The following is a 14,177-nucleotide window of genomic DNA, read 5'->3' as shown; positions in this document are numbered from 1 at the left end:
ATCTACAGATTGGACCCTCGGTACCCCTCAGCAGCGAATCCCCGATGACCACCACTCTGCGCTTCTTAGGGGTGGGCCGATTTGTTGGCTCCGGAACTGGAACCGTCTGCTGAACAACTTCCTGCTCCTCGTTGTCAGGACCTTCCTGTAGCAGCTGGTATCTGTTCCTCAGGGTGATTTGTGGTGTCGATGTAGAGCCGCCCTGTATGTGAGAGTAAGAGACAGAATAAGGTTTTCTGCATTTTCCTGTGGAGGAAGTCACAAGCTGCCAGGAATCAACATCCCCAGCCACTTCCTGTATTCCGACAGTTGGTCTCAAGTTTGCAGGCTTGGATGCTTTGGTGTCTCTAGGATGATCTTGTCAGGTTCTTGTTCGGTGATCTGAGACAGCTCTTGGATGACTCCGTCGATGAAGGTCTCGTCGTCTCGGATGCATCTTAAGCGTTGAACCTCCTCTCTCAAGCTCCTCAGCTCTAGCAAAAGGCTTTCATCTGGCTGATCCATTGTCTCCGTCTGAGTGGAGACTGTAGACATCTTCTTTGAGGGGATGGCCTCGGTCTGTACAGAGACATCTGCCCTCCGTCCTGGCTTCCCCTCCATCTGTACGAAGACCGTAGCCATCCCCTGGGTACTTTTGGTACCTGGACTGCCTGTCTTGATAGAAGTCTTGTTGCTTCTAGTCCTACCTGCAATTTACAAAAGTTTTTATTTATTTATTTAATTAATATTTGTTAGGATGGGGGCTGTTAGGTGTAGTCAGAAAGTGTTGAGGTTGGAGGGATAGAGGTAGTTAGTTAGTTCTTGGTCTGGGAGATAGAGTAGTTAGTTAATTGTCAATTTGGTTGCCTGCTTGTTAGTGTGTTAGTGAGGCCAGTCTGATTAAATGTTAGAGGATTGCTGGTCTGCCTGTTAAAATGATTTGGGGATAGAGTGATTTGTGTGGTCCGCCTGTTAAGTGTGAAGGGTTTTAGTTGCTTGTTGGTTAGGTAGAAAGTAGAAGGTTGAAAGTTGAAGGACTTGGAAGAAAGTTGAAAAAAAAAAGACTGAAGTCAATTGGTTAATTAGCTATTTGTAGAGGTTAAGAGACCGGCTAAAGTTGATAGCCCTTCCTTGATGCCCTTCTTGAGGCCCTTCGCAAAGGCGCTCTCGCTAAGGCGAGTGCCTTTGCCGCGCGCCGAACGGCTGCGCGCTGTTGGCTCGACCCCTTTTATGGGGGAGCTCGGCTGTGACGTCGGGGGTGGGCGGAGCTACCACCCGCCTCTGCCCGCTCCCTTTGCCGCTTTTCCTGCCTTCTCTGCTCCTCTCCGCCCCCTTTTACTGCCTCCTCTGACTCTCCTTCACTTCTCCTGCCCTCTCCACTCCTCTCTTTCCGCCCGCTATGTCAGCCTTCTCTGTCCCTGCAGTTGGGATCAAGCACACTCACACAGCACCTCCGATCTGCTCCGCTCTCTGCTCCACCACCTGCTTTTTCCAACAGACCCCCTTGGATGGCCTAGCGATGTGGACCCTCTGCCTGCTCGACCCCTTTTATGGGGGAGCTCGGCTGTGACGGGGGGTGGGCAGAACTACCACCCGCCTCTGCCCTCTCCCTTTGCCGCTTCTTCTGCCTTCTCCGCTCCTCTCTGCCCCCTTTTACTGCCTCCTCCGACTCTCCTTTGCTTCTCCTGCCCTCTCCGCTCCTCTCTTTCCGCCCGCTATGTCAGCCTTCTCTGTCCCTGCAGTTGGGATCAAGCACACTCACACAGCACCTCTGATCCGTTCCGCTCTCTGCTCCACCACGTGCTTTCTCCAACAGACCCCCTTGGCTGTCCAGTGATTAAAAAAAGCCTAACGTGGCTGAAATAACTGTCTATATTTTGGAATATTCCTGTACTATCCTGGTCCTAAAGAAATTTTGCTTTTATTATTAATGTAGCTGATGATTCTTTGTATGCATTTGTTTAAATATTTTGGATGTTTTTATTGTAAATAAATAATAAATGTAAACCTGGCTGGTTAATAATAAATATTAACCACATGGCTGCCCCTCTGCTGTACATGGAAATCTGTATGATTATTTTCTGAGAATGCTGCTATATAGACAGCCATGTCACTTGCTCCCACCCTCATCCCTCCGTGTTCAAAATTTGGACTTCAGTTTGTAAAATGGGTGTTCATGTTGGATATTTCCAGCGCATGGACGTCCATTTGGAACGTTCTGACTTGGCCCTCCACGTATCTATATAAAATAGACCCCCAATCCAGCTCCAACAAATTTACAGGCACAATTTTATACCTGCTTGGAAGATAATGTAAACTTGTGCATGATCTAGCATACCAGGGGCAGGGTGGTGGTGGCTTTCCACCCTGGGTGCAGGAAGTTGGGGGCTGCATGGAGCGATCACGGGGCCATGGTCCACCTATGTGCAGCCATCGGTTCCACCAGCCCTTGCCCTCTCTGACATCATCCTCCTATTCTGGAGGCAGGGAACCAGCACAGAGGCAGACCATGGCCCCCTAATTGCTCCATGCACCCCCCACCGCCACCGCATGGAGAGGGTGCTGTGCTCCAGGTGGTTACCAAGACAGATATGCCACTGTTTACATGTATTGTATGTGTGTACCCATCAGTTTATATAATTTACCCACGAATATTACGACCCACCCACCTACTCCTCTGTACCCCTGGGAATACCTATGCAAAGTCTGCATGAACTTTTGGCACAAGTATGTTTTCTATGTATATACCATTGCACATATGTCAGGCTTTATAAAATTAACCCCTGTAATGCGGGATGTGTCTGTGTGTCTTCAGATGGTCGGATAAGACAGTGCTGAACTTTGTCGCCTGGGCACTGGGCAAACCATGGCAGATCACCAAAGATAAGAAATGTGTGTACATGACAGCAAGCAGAGGTACAGCAAGGTCTTTAACTCTCACTAGTGTTTCCTTTTCTGTGCTACTGGAAGTAGGTGCAGTGAGATACCTTTCACCGAACTATGACCTTCAAACCTCAAGTTGGTAGTTTACTTACATCAGTGTTTCTCAACTTGGTCCTGGAGTACCCCCTTGCCAGTCAGGTTTTCAAGATATCCACAATGAATATGCATGAAAGAAATTTGCATATAATGGAGGCAGGATATGCAAATCAAGTTTATGCAGATTCAATGTGGATATCCTGAAAACCTGACTGGCATGGGGGTACTCCAGGACCAAGTTGAGAAACACTGACCTACATCTATCCAATTGTGGTTGCATTGCTCACTGAATTCCCTAAACCTCCAAGTGCTGTGTCTTCCAGTTTTTAAGCAAAGTTGTTATTTTATTTAAATCAGATTTTATTTTTTGTGTATTTATTTATTTATTTATTTTTATTTATTTATTTAGATTTATATCCCGTTCTCCCAGTAGCTCAGAACGGTCTACAAGTAAACATACACAGTAGAAGTAATTAGGCAAATAAGATGTACAATAGGTTTAGGTGCTTGGACATACAAGATTGTGCAGTATTTATCAGGGTACAAACAATTTTTCAGAGTACAGACAATTTATCAGAGTACAGACTAAGAGAGGACTATACTGAAATTTAGGAGAAGTTAAATAGGGGAGAGAAGAGAGAGGTGGGGTTTAAGGGAGGGTGTAGACTGAGGGAGATCTTTAGTTGAAGAGGAGGGTCTTTACCATTTTACGGAATGTCAATAAAGAGTTCTGTTGCCTGAGTTGGGGGGGGGGGAGTGTATTATGTAAAGTGTGTATTATGTTTTATTATATGTATGAGACAGAACACATGAAGAGGATCAAAGTACAATAGGACCAAAACACACAGGATAAGTGCAAAAAGGGCCTCATGAAACTAGGACTTGTCTTTATTAACCCAACACAAGCTGTGTTTCAGCACAGAATGCCTGCACAGGAGTCAAATGTTAGTCCTGAGATGTGAACAATGGAATCCAAATGGTTAAATACTCACACAAATAAACAGCAAAGTAAGCATAAACACCATCAATATCTAGTGAATCGCTGCGCCATGAGGCCCTTTGTGCATTTTTCTTTTGTGTTATTGTATTTATGTAAAGCACTCTGATGTTTTTGAGAAAGGTGGTTTATTAAGTACTGTAAACTATTAAACTATTATTGTGGAGTTTTAGCTTTTGCATAATGACTGAAAAGTAATGTTGGCCTGATCATGAAACATCCATCTCACACTGTTCCATTCTTTCCTCTCTGCAGAAGACTGGGGAGACCAGAAGTGTCTTACAGCTCTCCCCTACATCTGTAAACGGAGCAACAGAACTACCGTGAAGCCTTCCATGCTCCCACCCCTGATGCCTTCCAAAGGAGGCTGCCCACGTGGCTGGCTCCCATTCAGCAACAAGGTCTGTATCAGTTCATGTGTAGATAGAACCAACACATCATTCATACTCATGGGACTGATGTAAACAAGAAATCATATGAACCTCTATAATGTTACAATCAGGACAGCATACAACTCTTGCCGGAAAGAAAACCTTGCCCTACATTTGGAAGGAATGTCTAAAACAGTATGGACGATTCAGGGAATGGATAGCCCACTTCTGAATAGGACCCAAGTCTGTTATAGGGGAAAACACTCTCCAGGGATTCAAGACAAAGTTGGATAAGTTCCTGCTAAACTGGAACGTACGCAGGTGAGGCTGGACTCATTTAGAGCACTGGTCTTTGACCTGGGGGCCACCACATGAGTGGACTGCTGGGCACTGACCCAGCAGTGGCAATTTGTTTGTTCTTATGTTCTTACCTAAGGCAACTGGCTTTAAGACTGCTCACAGCACAAAAATTCCTTTTACTAAAGCTCATTTAGGAAGATCCACCTTGAATTCAAAACCAGGCCAGTTTCCCACCTACCCCCACTCCCCTTCTATCTGTCTCTTCTGCCAACCTCTGCCATCTTTTCCTCCTTTTCTGAAATCACTGAAGAGGAAACTGCACATCTTCTCTCCTCCTCCAAACCCACTAATTGCTCCTCTGATTTGATTCCCACCCACCTATTCAGCACTATCTCTCCTACTGTCATATCTCCTATCTGTCACATCCTCAACCTATCACTCTTCCACTGCAACTGTTCCCAATAAATTCAAACAGGCCATAGTTATACGTCTCCTTAAAAAAACCCCTCATGCCCCTCCGACTGTAACAGGAAGAAAAAATACTAAATTTAAAGCACTTATAGGGGAGAGGAAAGAGGGAAATTTTGAGAGTTGCTCAGATAGGATTACCATATGGTTCACACAAAAAAATAACTGATTTCATATCAAAAGCATTTTTTAACGGGGTGTCCTGGGGGTCAGATTAGGGATAAAAGAATGTTCTTTTGCACATTTAGACCCTCTTTTACTAAGCCGTGACAGAGGTTTTTACATGGTCTGATGCACTAAATGCTCTGATGTTCATAGGAACTCTATGAGCATCAGAGCAGCGTTGGAGCATTTAGCACTCCAGGCCACAGTAGAAACCTCAACCACAGTGTAGTAAAAGGGGGGATTAGTTAGAAATAGATGGCCTTAGCCTAAGAAGACATTGACTTTAGCCTGCATTCATCTAGGGAGGCTAGGGTTTTGCTTTCTTTCATTTGTTTACAGTTAGGATAGTAGCAAACATCTGGATCTTCAGAGGAGCTGCTGGTTCCAGACAGGTGATGGGATAACAACTCATTGGTACTCAACACAAGAAAGTGGTCATACTGGTGAAAACAGGTGTTTTATTGAACTTTGGGACTGAGAAGCACTCTCTAGTTTTAAGAGTCACCTAATCAAATACATGTGGTTCTGGATATCCTGGAACAAAGTTGGTATTAAGCTGAAAGGCATGACATGCTTGTTTGAAGTTTGAATATTATCACTAACTATAATGGTGTAATCAAAGTAAATTTGATCATACGTGAATGATAAATTAGCTTTGCTATCCATTTATATTTAAATTTAATTTACCTTGTTTAAACATCTGATAACAATTGTTGGACATACCTATTTAGTTTTCTTTCACCGTCAATTCTTATTGTTTATTTTTAAGTTGCAATAAATAAATACAAATATTTAACCTCTGTATTGGTGTGAAGGGGAAGCCTATTGAAACATCTGACTGTGATCATAACATTTCATACATTTAATTGTAATAATTAAATTGTAATGTAATTGTATCACATACCACTAAGGGGTTTTACACAACTATGGCTCCATATCCCTCTTACCCTTCTTATCCAAGGACTTGAACATGCTGTTCACCACCATTGCCTGGACTTCCTTTCATCTTAAGCTATTCTTGACCCACTTCAATCAGACTATCACCCACTGCAGTCCACAGAGATTGCCCTTGCTAAAGTCTCCAATGATCTGTTCTTTTGACACTGTTAATCACCACCTTGATACGCTGTCCTCACTGGGATTCCAGGGCTCGGTTCTCTCCTGTTTTTCTTCCTATCTCTCCCATCATGTTTTCAGTGTATGTAGGGTTGAAAGGTCACTTTGGGCAGCCAAAAAACCTAGAGACTTGAAGAAGGCACAGATAGTTTATTAGCATACGTATGCGACTCCCGAGCTCCAAGCTGGCTTCAGAAGTGCCGAAAACAGGACGTTACAGTGAAATTTATAGATTCTTCTGGCTATACAACTGAATTCTAGAAAAAACTTTTCACGTGTTACTTTTCTTAACAATCATTGGTCCTCAGCTCACACTAGCAGGTCACTAGCAAGTCACTTATCTAGGCTCTGCAGTCTTTCTGTTGCATGTCGTTTATGCTGAGATAGCCATTAGAAGTTAGAATGTCCAAGCTAACACCCAGTTCAGGCAGGCTAGAACATGAGATAAGTTAGGTCTGCAGCTAAACATAATTCAGCATTTTATTAAAGAGAAAACTTAGTTCAACACTTAAGAAACCAGTCCCAAACTCCTTCAGTACTTGGAAAACCAGTCCCAGACTCCTTCAGGGTTACCATAGTTCCAAAAACAAAAAAGAGGACACATGCACCCTCAGCCCCACCCCCAAGCAAACTAGCCACACAGCCTCCTCTCCTCATTTCTTTCTCTCCCTCCCCCCAGTGGGGGTCATCCATGGGTGGGAGCCACATCAGTTGCATACTTATACTTGTACTGGTGGACCAGGGACATGAACTCCTGTTGCGAGTCACTGGAGGCTCGTGTGGTGCTTGCTGGAGGTGGCAGAAAAGGTCCTGACTCTGCCTGAGTTCAGGGCCGCATATGGAGGGCCTCTAAACATCTATATATATAAAATCGGATGTGTGTATTTATGTATGTATGTTCCAGTATAACTCTGAAACACATGGAGCAATTTCAACCAAACTTGGTATACATATCACTTACTATCTGGGAACAAATACTGTGGGGGTGGAAAGGGGTGACATGTAAACGTAATTAAAAAAGACACATAGTGTCTAATCCATAGTTTTTGGGGTCACTGAGAATGAATACTGACACTCCCAATGCCATTTAAGTCCAAGTTCAGCCCCATAGATAGGGCCATTCTAGCTGCTAAAATGAAGATGTCCACGACATAAATAAATACCTGGGATAAATAAATACCCGGGCAACGCCGGGTGATATGTTAGTGATGATATATTTAAAGAGAACAACTTTCTTATCAGGCAGCCCTCTGGAAACAAGAATTCTGTCCTTTGATTATGACATTTACTTCCTATTTATATTTATTTCCTATTTGTTTAGCAAGTTTTGAGGAGAATGACATTAGTGTGGTTAAACTTGCATTTCACTGCCTGTGTAAAGTCTTTATTATATTACCCATATTGAACTGCAAGGTTTTGCGGGACAGAAATAAAAGCTTTATGTTATGTTGTGTCTACTTTGATGTTTCTGATGAGGTGGAATAATACTACCCAAAAAATAGAGTTCCATATCATTTTGTAGCAGAAAGTGTCCAGGTTTCCTCTAGAGCACAGGTGTCAAAGTCGGTCCTCGAGGGCCGAAATCCAGTCGGGTTTTCAGGATTTCCCCAATGAATATGCATGAGATCTATGTGCATGCACTGCTTTCAATGCATATTCATTGGGGAAATCCTGAAAACCCGACTGGATTACGGCCCTCGAGGAGGGACTTTGACACCCCTGCTCTAGAGGTTCAAAAATTAATTCCTTTGGCAGATGGAGCAATGATTGCTTGATTACTTGTTGTTATACATTTTATTTCAATGTTGCAATTGCTAAATCGATTCAGAGGAAGGTGACTAAAATGGTATGGGGCTTGCGGCAAAAGACATACGAGAAGAAACATAAAAACATGATGGCAGATAAAGGCCAAGTGGCCCGTTCGTTCTGCCTATTCGCAGCATCCACTATCCGTAAGAGATCCCACACGCCTGTCCCACACTTTCTTGAATTTAGACACAGTCTTTGTCTCCATCACCTCTACCAGGAGACATTTTCATGCATCTACCACCCTTTCTGTAAAAATATATTTTCTTAGATTTCTCCTGAGTCTATCACCTCTTAACTTAAAACTATGCCCCCTCATTCCAGAGTTTTCTCTCAAATGAAAGAGACTTGCTTTATCCACATTTATGCCAAGTATGTATTTAAACATCTCTCAGAAATAGAAAATGGCAACAATAAATGCTATAACTATTATAAATGTTACCAGCCAGTGGTGGAATCACCACAAGAGAGAGAACCAATCACAACTGTAGTTGACTTAGTTGTGATTGGTTCTCTCTCTTGTGGTGATTCCACCACTGGCTGGTAACATTTAGTTCTAGTATTTAAACGTCTCTATCATTTCTCTCCCCTCCCACCTTTCCTCCACAGTATACATGTGGAGAGCTTTAAGTCTGTCCCCATACGCCTTATGATGAAGACCACTGACCATTTTAGTAGCCTTCCTCCACCCTTTTTAGTAGACTCCATCCTTTTTATATCATTTTGAAGATGTAGTCTCCAGAATTGTACACAATATCTCCTTTTTCCTACTGACCATATTTCTCTCTATGCACCCAAGCATCCTTCTAGCTTTTGCCATTGTCTTTTCAACCTGTTTGGCCACCTTAAGATCTTCACAAACTATCACACCCAAGTCCCGCTCCTCTTTCGTATTCCACTGGATTGGGATATGCTAGAGAAGGCATTGATGGTGATTCCAGTAGTTGAAAAGTAAAGGAAGGACTTCTATGATCTGTGTCCAGTATATGACTAGGCAGATTGGTATAGGCTGGGGTGGGCTTTGATGGCAACTCCAGTTGTTGGAACATAAGGGCAGTGCCAGGCAGCTTTCTATGGTCTATGTCTCAGAAATGGCAAAGTAAGACCAGGATCATTTATTTTATACCACATTCATTTTTTGGTTTAACCAGGAATTGATAATGACTTTGAATGTTGGGCAGACTGGATGGACCGTTCAGGTCTTCATTTGCCATAATTGACTGTTACTATGCTTTTCAGAATATGTTTGTTATTTTATGTTTTATTCACTCGTAATGTTTTTATATCACTATGTGGTGTTTTGAGTTTGATTCCTTGTTCTGTATGGATAATTTTTCTTGAAAAATGGGTTATAAATATGCAAAAACTAAATTATAAATAACTAGTGTTTTAGCCCGTTACATTAACGGGTGCTAAAGTAGATGTCTGTCTGTGTGGGTTTTTTTATTTGTCTCTCTCTCCTTGGATGCTGTCTGTCATTCTTTCTGTCTGTCTCTCCCTGGCCCCCTCTCTGTCTATCTTTATTTCTAAATCTATCCTCTTCCCTCAATCCTGCATGTGCCCTTTTTTTTTCTCCTCCCCACTTCCTTCCAACGTCTGCTCCCCCTGTCCCTCAGACTTCCACTCAGCAGCTGTCCCTCCTCTCCCCCACACTTCCATTCAGTGTCTGTCTCCCTCTCTCTACCCCTTCCATCTACTGTTCACCCTCTATCTTGCCCCTTCCATTCACTGCCCTCTCTTCTCTTTCCATCCAGTATCCGCCCTCTCTCTCTCTGCTCCATATGGCATGTCCTCCTTCCTGTCCCCCTTCCTTTTCCCTTGGTCTGGCATACCTTCCTCCTTCCCTCCATGCCCTGCCATCTCTTCTTCCCTCCAAGCCATTCTCTCCCCCTCTGCTCCCTTTCCTCCTTGAACTTCATCGGGCAGCAGCATTCACAATTCATTGCTGTTGCCGGCTTCAGGTCTTCCTCTCTGGTGGATCCTATCTTCATGAAAACAGGAAGTAGGCAGGACCCGCCAGAGAGGAAGGCCTGAAGCCGGCAACAGCAGCGAATTGTAAACGCTGCTGCTGCTTGAAGACGCCAAGGCCTTGAAGCACCCGAGGCAGACCATTTCTGTCCCCTCCCAGCCCAACCCCCGCTGACTCTCCTATCTCTCCCTCCCATGCGACCCTCCCAGCGAGTGACCTTAACAACAAACCTCCCTTCAGCGTTGGCAGCCGCAGCATGCTAAACAGGCTGCTTCGCGGCTTTCTCCTGCCGGTGAGTCCCTCTGTTGTGTCACTGATGACATCATTAGTGATGCAGCAGAGGGACTCATCGGCAGGAGAAAGCCGCGAAGCAGCTTGTTTAGCGTGCTGCGGCTGCCAACGCTGGAGGGAGATTTGTTGTTAAGGTCACTCGCTGGGAGGGTCGCATGGGAGGGAGAGATAGGAGGGTCAGCGGGTCCCGGAGCGAGGATGCTGCCGCTTAGTGAGTGAGTGGAGGAGTCAAAGCGCGCATGCGCACTCTTGCCGGCCACGGACCAATGGATCACGGAACACGCCGGTAAGAGTGCGCAAGCGCGCTTAGGGTTTTATTATAAGAGATAACTTCTTATTGATTTTTGGGTTCTAATCTTCAAACTGTTCTGTGGTCTTCCTTGTGCAGTGTTTCGGAGTACATGGTGACATTAAGGCAGAGCCAAAGAGCTGGCAGGAAGCACAAAACTCATGCAAACTACTTGGAGGTGACCTGGCCATCCTCGGCAACCATCTGGAGCAGGGTAACATTTCACCATATTTCTCACTGAGCCCCCTGACACAGGAAACATCACATTGTCTGGCTGTGAGTCAAAGTTCTCCCCAAACTTCAAAACATGTTGAAGATTGAAAGATTGAAATTTTAAAAAAACAGAAACACTGAGAAAGTTAATGGATTAGTGGTTGACCACAACCAAAGTCAAATCTATGGCCAAAAATTTTGATTCTCGGTTTCAGTCAAAACTGAAGCTGAAACTGAAACTGGCCTCTGACTCTGAAACAATACCCACTCCCTCCCTCTGTGACCAGACAGAGCCCCCTTCCCAGATCCATCTGTGAGCCCCTCCCCCAGGACTGCCTTAGAATTCCTGGTGGTCTAGTGACCTAATCGAGGCAGAAGTGATCCTCAGTCACTCATACCCTGCCATCAAAATGGTTGTTGAATCCTTCTAGGTCCTGCCTATGTTGGCTGCAATCTCAGCAGCCATTTTGACAGTGGAGATAATAGGAGCAGGGATGACTGGGGATCGTTCCTGTCCTAGTTAGCTCACTAGACCACCAGGCCATGGGCCTTGGTAAGGTAGAATGGCAGTATTTTTGGTTGGGGGCTAAGAGTGGTTGGGAAGAAGTTTTGCTTTCATCAGCATTTTTGGCTGAAACTGAAACATGGCCAAATCAGAACTTTGGGACAACAAACTTTGGTTGGCCTCTTTAATGGATCAGTTTGGTTTTACTGCCCACTGATTTCTGAGATCTCAGTGCACCTAAGTATGCATCTGGGAGGAGGATCAGATGTGCAGAAGCTGGAGACTTGGCCTATGAGTAGAGCTAGGCGGTGAGAGGGTTAATCTTTAATCAACCAAGAAGCTGCTGTAGTTGACAGGAATTAGTTCACAGTTTTATCCCTCTTTTCCAAACGTTCTAATCAATGAAAATGACATTTAATCCTTTAAGGGCTGATTTACTTCTCTTCCATTTTGTGTATATGGGATGAATAAAGTCCACTGTGACGTCATCTGTGATTTTCCTTATTTGTCACACAACTCATGTCAGACACTGGTGTAGACTTATCTACAAGAATAAACTGCTCCAAAAAGAGAAATACAATCCATAGGTGAACCAAATAGCCCCCGCCTCCTGACAATATCCAGAGCAGAAATATCAGATCCTGTGCTTACTGTAGAGGTTCCAAACTTTCAATTTTCTGATTGAGCTACATTGAGGAAGAGACTTTGTGGTCATCTCATACTTAAGTCTGTATGGTTTAGTTTTGTAGTGTGAAGAGTGATACTGTTCCCATTGGGAAGGGAGGAAGGGGGAACATTACTTTAGAAGAGTAAAATTGCCTTAAAGACAGCCATTATGAATCAATAAGATATTGGTTACCCTGCAGGGGAAAGATGTGGCCCTTTGCTCCCTAGTGGTACATTCCATAGAAGAGCCCACATATGAAACTTGGCAGGTAGATACCATTCCTAAGAGATGGGGGGGGGGGGGTTTGTATCACTGCAGTGTTGAATGGAAGTTTTAGAAACTAGCATGCTCATATTTCTCTCCCCTCCTCATCTTGTTTTATTCTCAGCTTTTATAACGTCCATTCTCCCCAATGTAACTCTGGACCTGTGGATCGGTCTTCATGATAACCAAAGGGAGTTTCAGTGGGTGGGGAATGAACCTTTGAAGTATGTGAATTGGGCTCCAGGGGAGCCTTCAGGCTATAGAACCACCAGCAGCAGTGAGAAACCGGTGAGACTAATCATTATTCCTTATATAAGATACATTATTGCACTCTTTTCCCTGTACACACGAGTTGCCATGGCATTTTTATGGCACATGAAACCAAATGTAGGATTGCTACATAGGATGGTGAGAGGTCATAAGAACCCATGTTTCATTATGTATATATGTTTCACAACTATGATAAGTTCCTACAAGGGATGAGGGGAATGTTTGTTTATTGTTGGAAAATCATGGTATCGTGTATTGTTTTGATGTGTTCTGTTTTGTCAATGTTCTTATATTGCATCAAAGAAGAGCTTTTAGTTAAAAAAAATTACATATATGTTCAGTAAGTCCCTTAATCAGATAGCTTACAGTCTAAGGGCTGGATTCTATGTAGGTTACTACTATTAAATGCTGAAATTCATTGCCGGAAAACATGGTGAAAGCAGTTAGCTTAGCAGGGTTTAAAAAAAAGATTTGCATAATTTCCTAAAGCAAAAGTTCATAAGCCATTACTAAGATGGTTTGGGGAAATTCACAGCTTATTGCTAGGATAAACAGCATAAAATCTGCTTTACTTCCTGGGATCTTGCCAGGTACTTGTGACCTGGGTTGGTCACTGTTAGAAACAGGATACTCAATCTGTCCCAGTATGGCAACTCTTATGTTCTTATGAGATCGTAGTTCACATAAACAGTCAGATCTAAGCAGGCACAGGAGGAGGAAGTGACCCACTCTGTATTGATTCACTTCCTCCTCTGTTGCCCTTGAGCAGAATTCTATGTGTCCTGAGGGGGGTGAGGAATTCTGCACAACTTCTGCATTTGCAGAATTCCTCCAGGAGTAATAGGTCACCCAAAGTTGAGTGTGTAAGTTTAGGCACAAATCACAGATCCATCCACAAACTAATTAGTTCATTAGGCATTAACAATTTTGGTGTTAACTGGCACTTAATTGGCAATAATTGGAAATCACACGTGGACCTGCTCCACATCCAATTCTGTAGCATTACACTTAAAATTTATAGACTCAGCTCAAAAGGGGATGTGGCCATGGGAGGATATAGGGACAATGTTATAGAAATATATAATTTGCATAACCAGCTTTCATTGGTTGGGCACCAATGTATACACCAGATTTTGGCAGGTATAAGTGCTGCATCCAAAATTAGGCACAAGATCTGTGCTAAACTAGAATCTGTAAGGGCTAGGGTTACTGAATTCCACCCAGATAGAAGATAATAAGAACTGTTATCCCAGGACAAGCAGGCAGGTATTCTCACATATGGGTGATGTCATTGACGGAGCCCAGATGCGTACGCCTCGCAAGCAGACTTGCTTGAAGAAACTCGAAGTTTCGAGTTGCCCGCACCGCGCATGCGCGAGTGCCTTCCCTCCCAGCACAGGGCGCGTTTCCATAATTCTCAGTTTTCCGTGGAGCCGAGAAGTCTGTCTTTGACTCTCTGCGTTTAACTTCGTTCACTTTGTGTCTTCTCTCAACCGCGGTTTGTGTTTTTTTCCTCATGAATCACTGT

The 14,177-nt window shown here is 43.8% G+C and overlaps 1 protein-coding gene across 2 annotated transcripts in view; it reads left to right on the top strand.

Annotated features, from left to right (window-relative positions):
- Positions 1-14,177, top strand: part of MRC2 (mannose receptor C type 2) — a 143,550-nt gene that overhangs the window by 100,820 nt on the left and 28,553 nt on the right. For both annotated transcript variants that reach the window (XM_033918346.1, XM_033918345.1), the window contains exons 19-22: positions 2,795-2,895; positions 4,211-4,356; positions 10,830-10,944; positions 12,504-12,667. In XM_033918346.1, the coding sequence (XP_033774237.1) occupies positions 2,795-2,895; positions 4,211-4,356; positions 10,830-10,944; positions 12,504-12,667 (526 nt within the window). The remainder of the gene's footprint in view (positions 1-2,794; positions 2,896-4,210; positions 4,357-10,829; positions 10,945-12,503; positions 12,668-14,177) is intronic.

Source organism: Geotrypetes seraphini, chromosome 13, assembly GCF_902459505.1.
Source record: "Geotrypetes seraphini chromosome 13, aGeoSer1.1, whole genome shotgun sequence".
Taxonomy (NCBI): domain Eukaryota; kingdom Metazoa; phylum Chordata; class Amphibia; order Gymnophiona; family Dermophiidae; genus Geotrypetes; species Geotrypetes seraphini.
The sequence above is the reverse complement of the archived record's forward strand: the minus strand, read 5'-3'. Positions and strand labels throughout refer to the sequence as shown.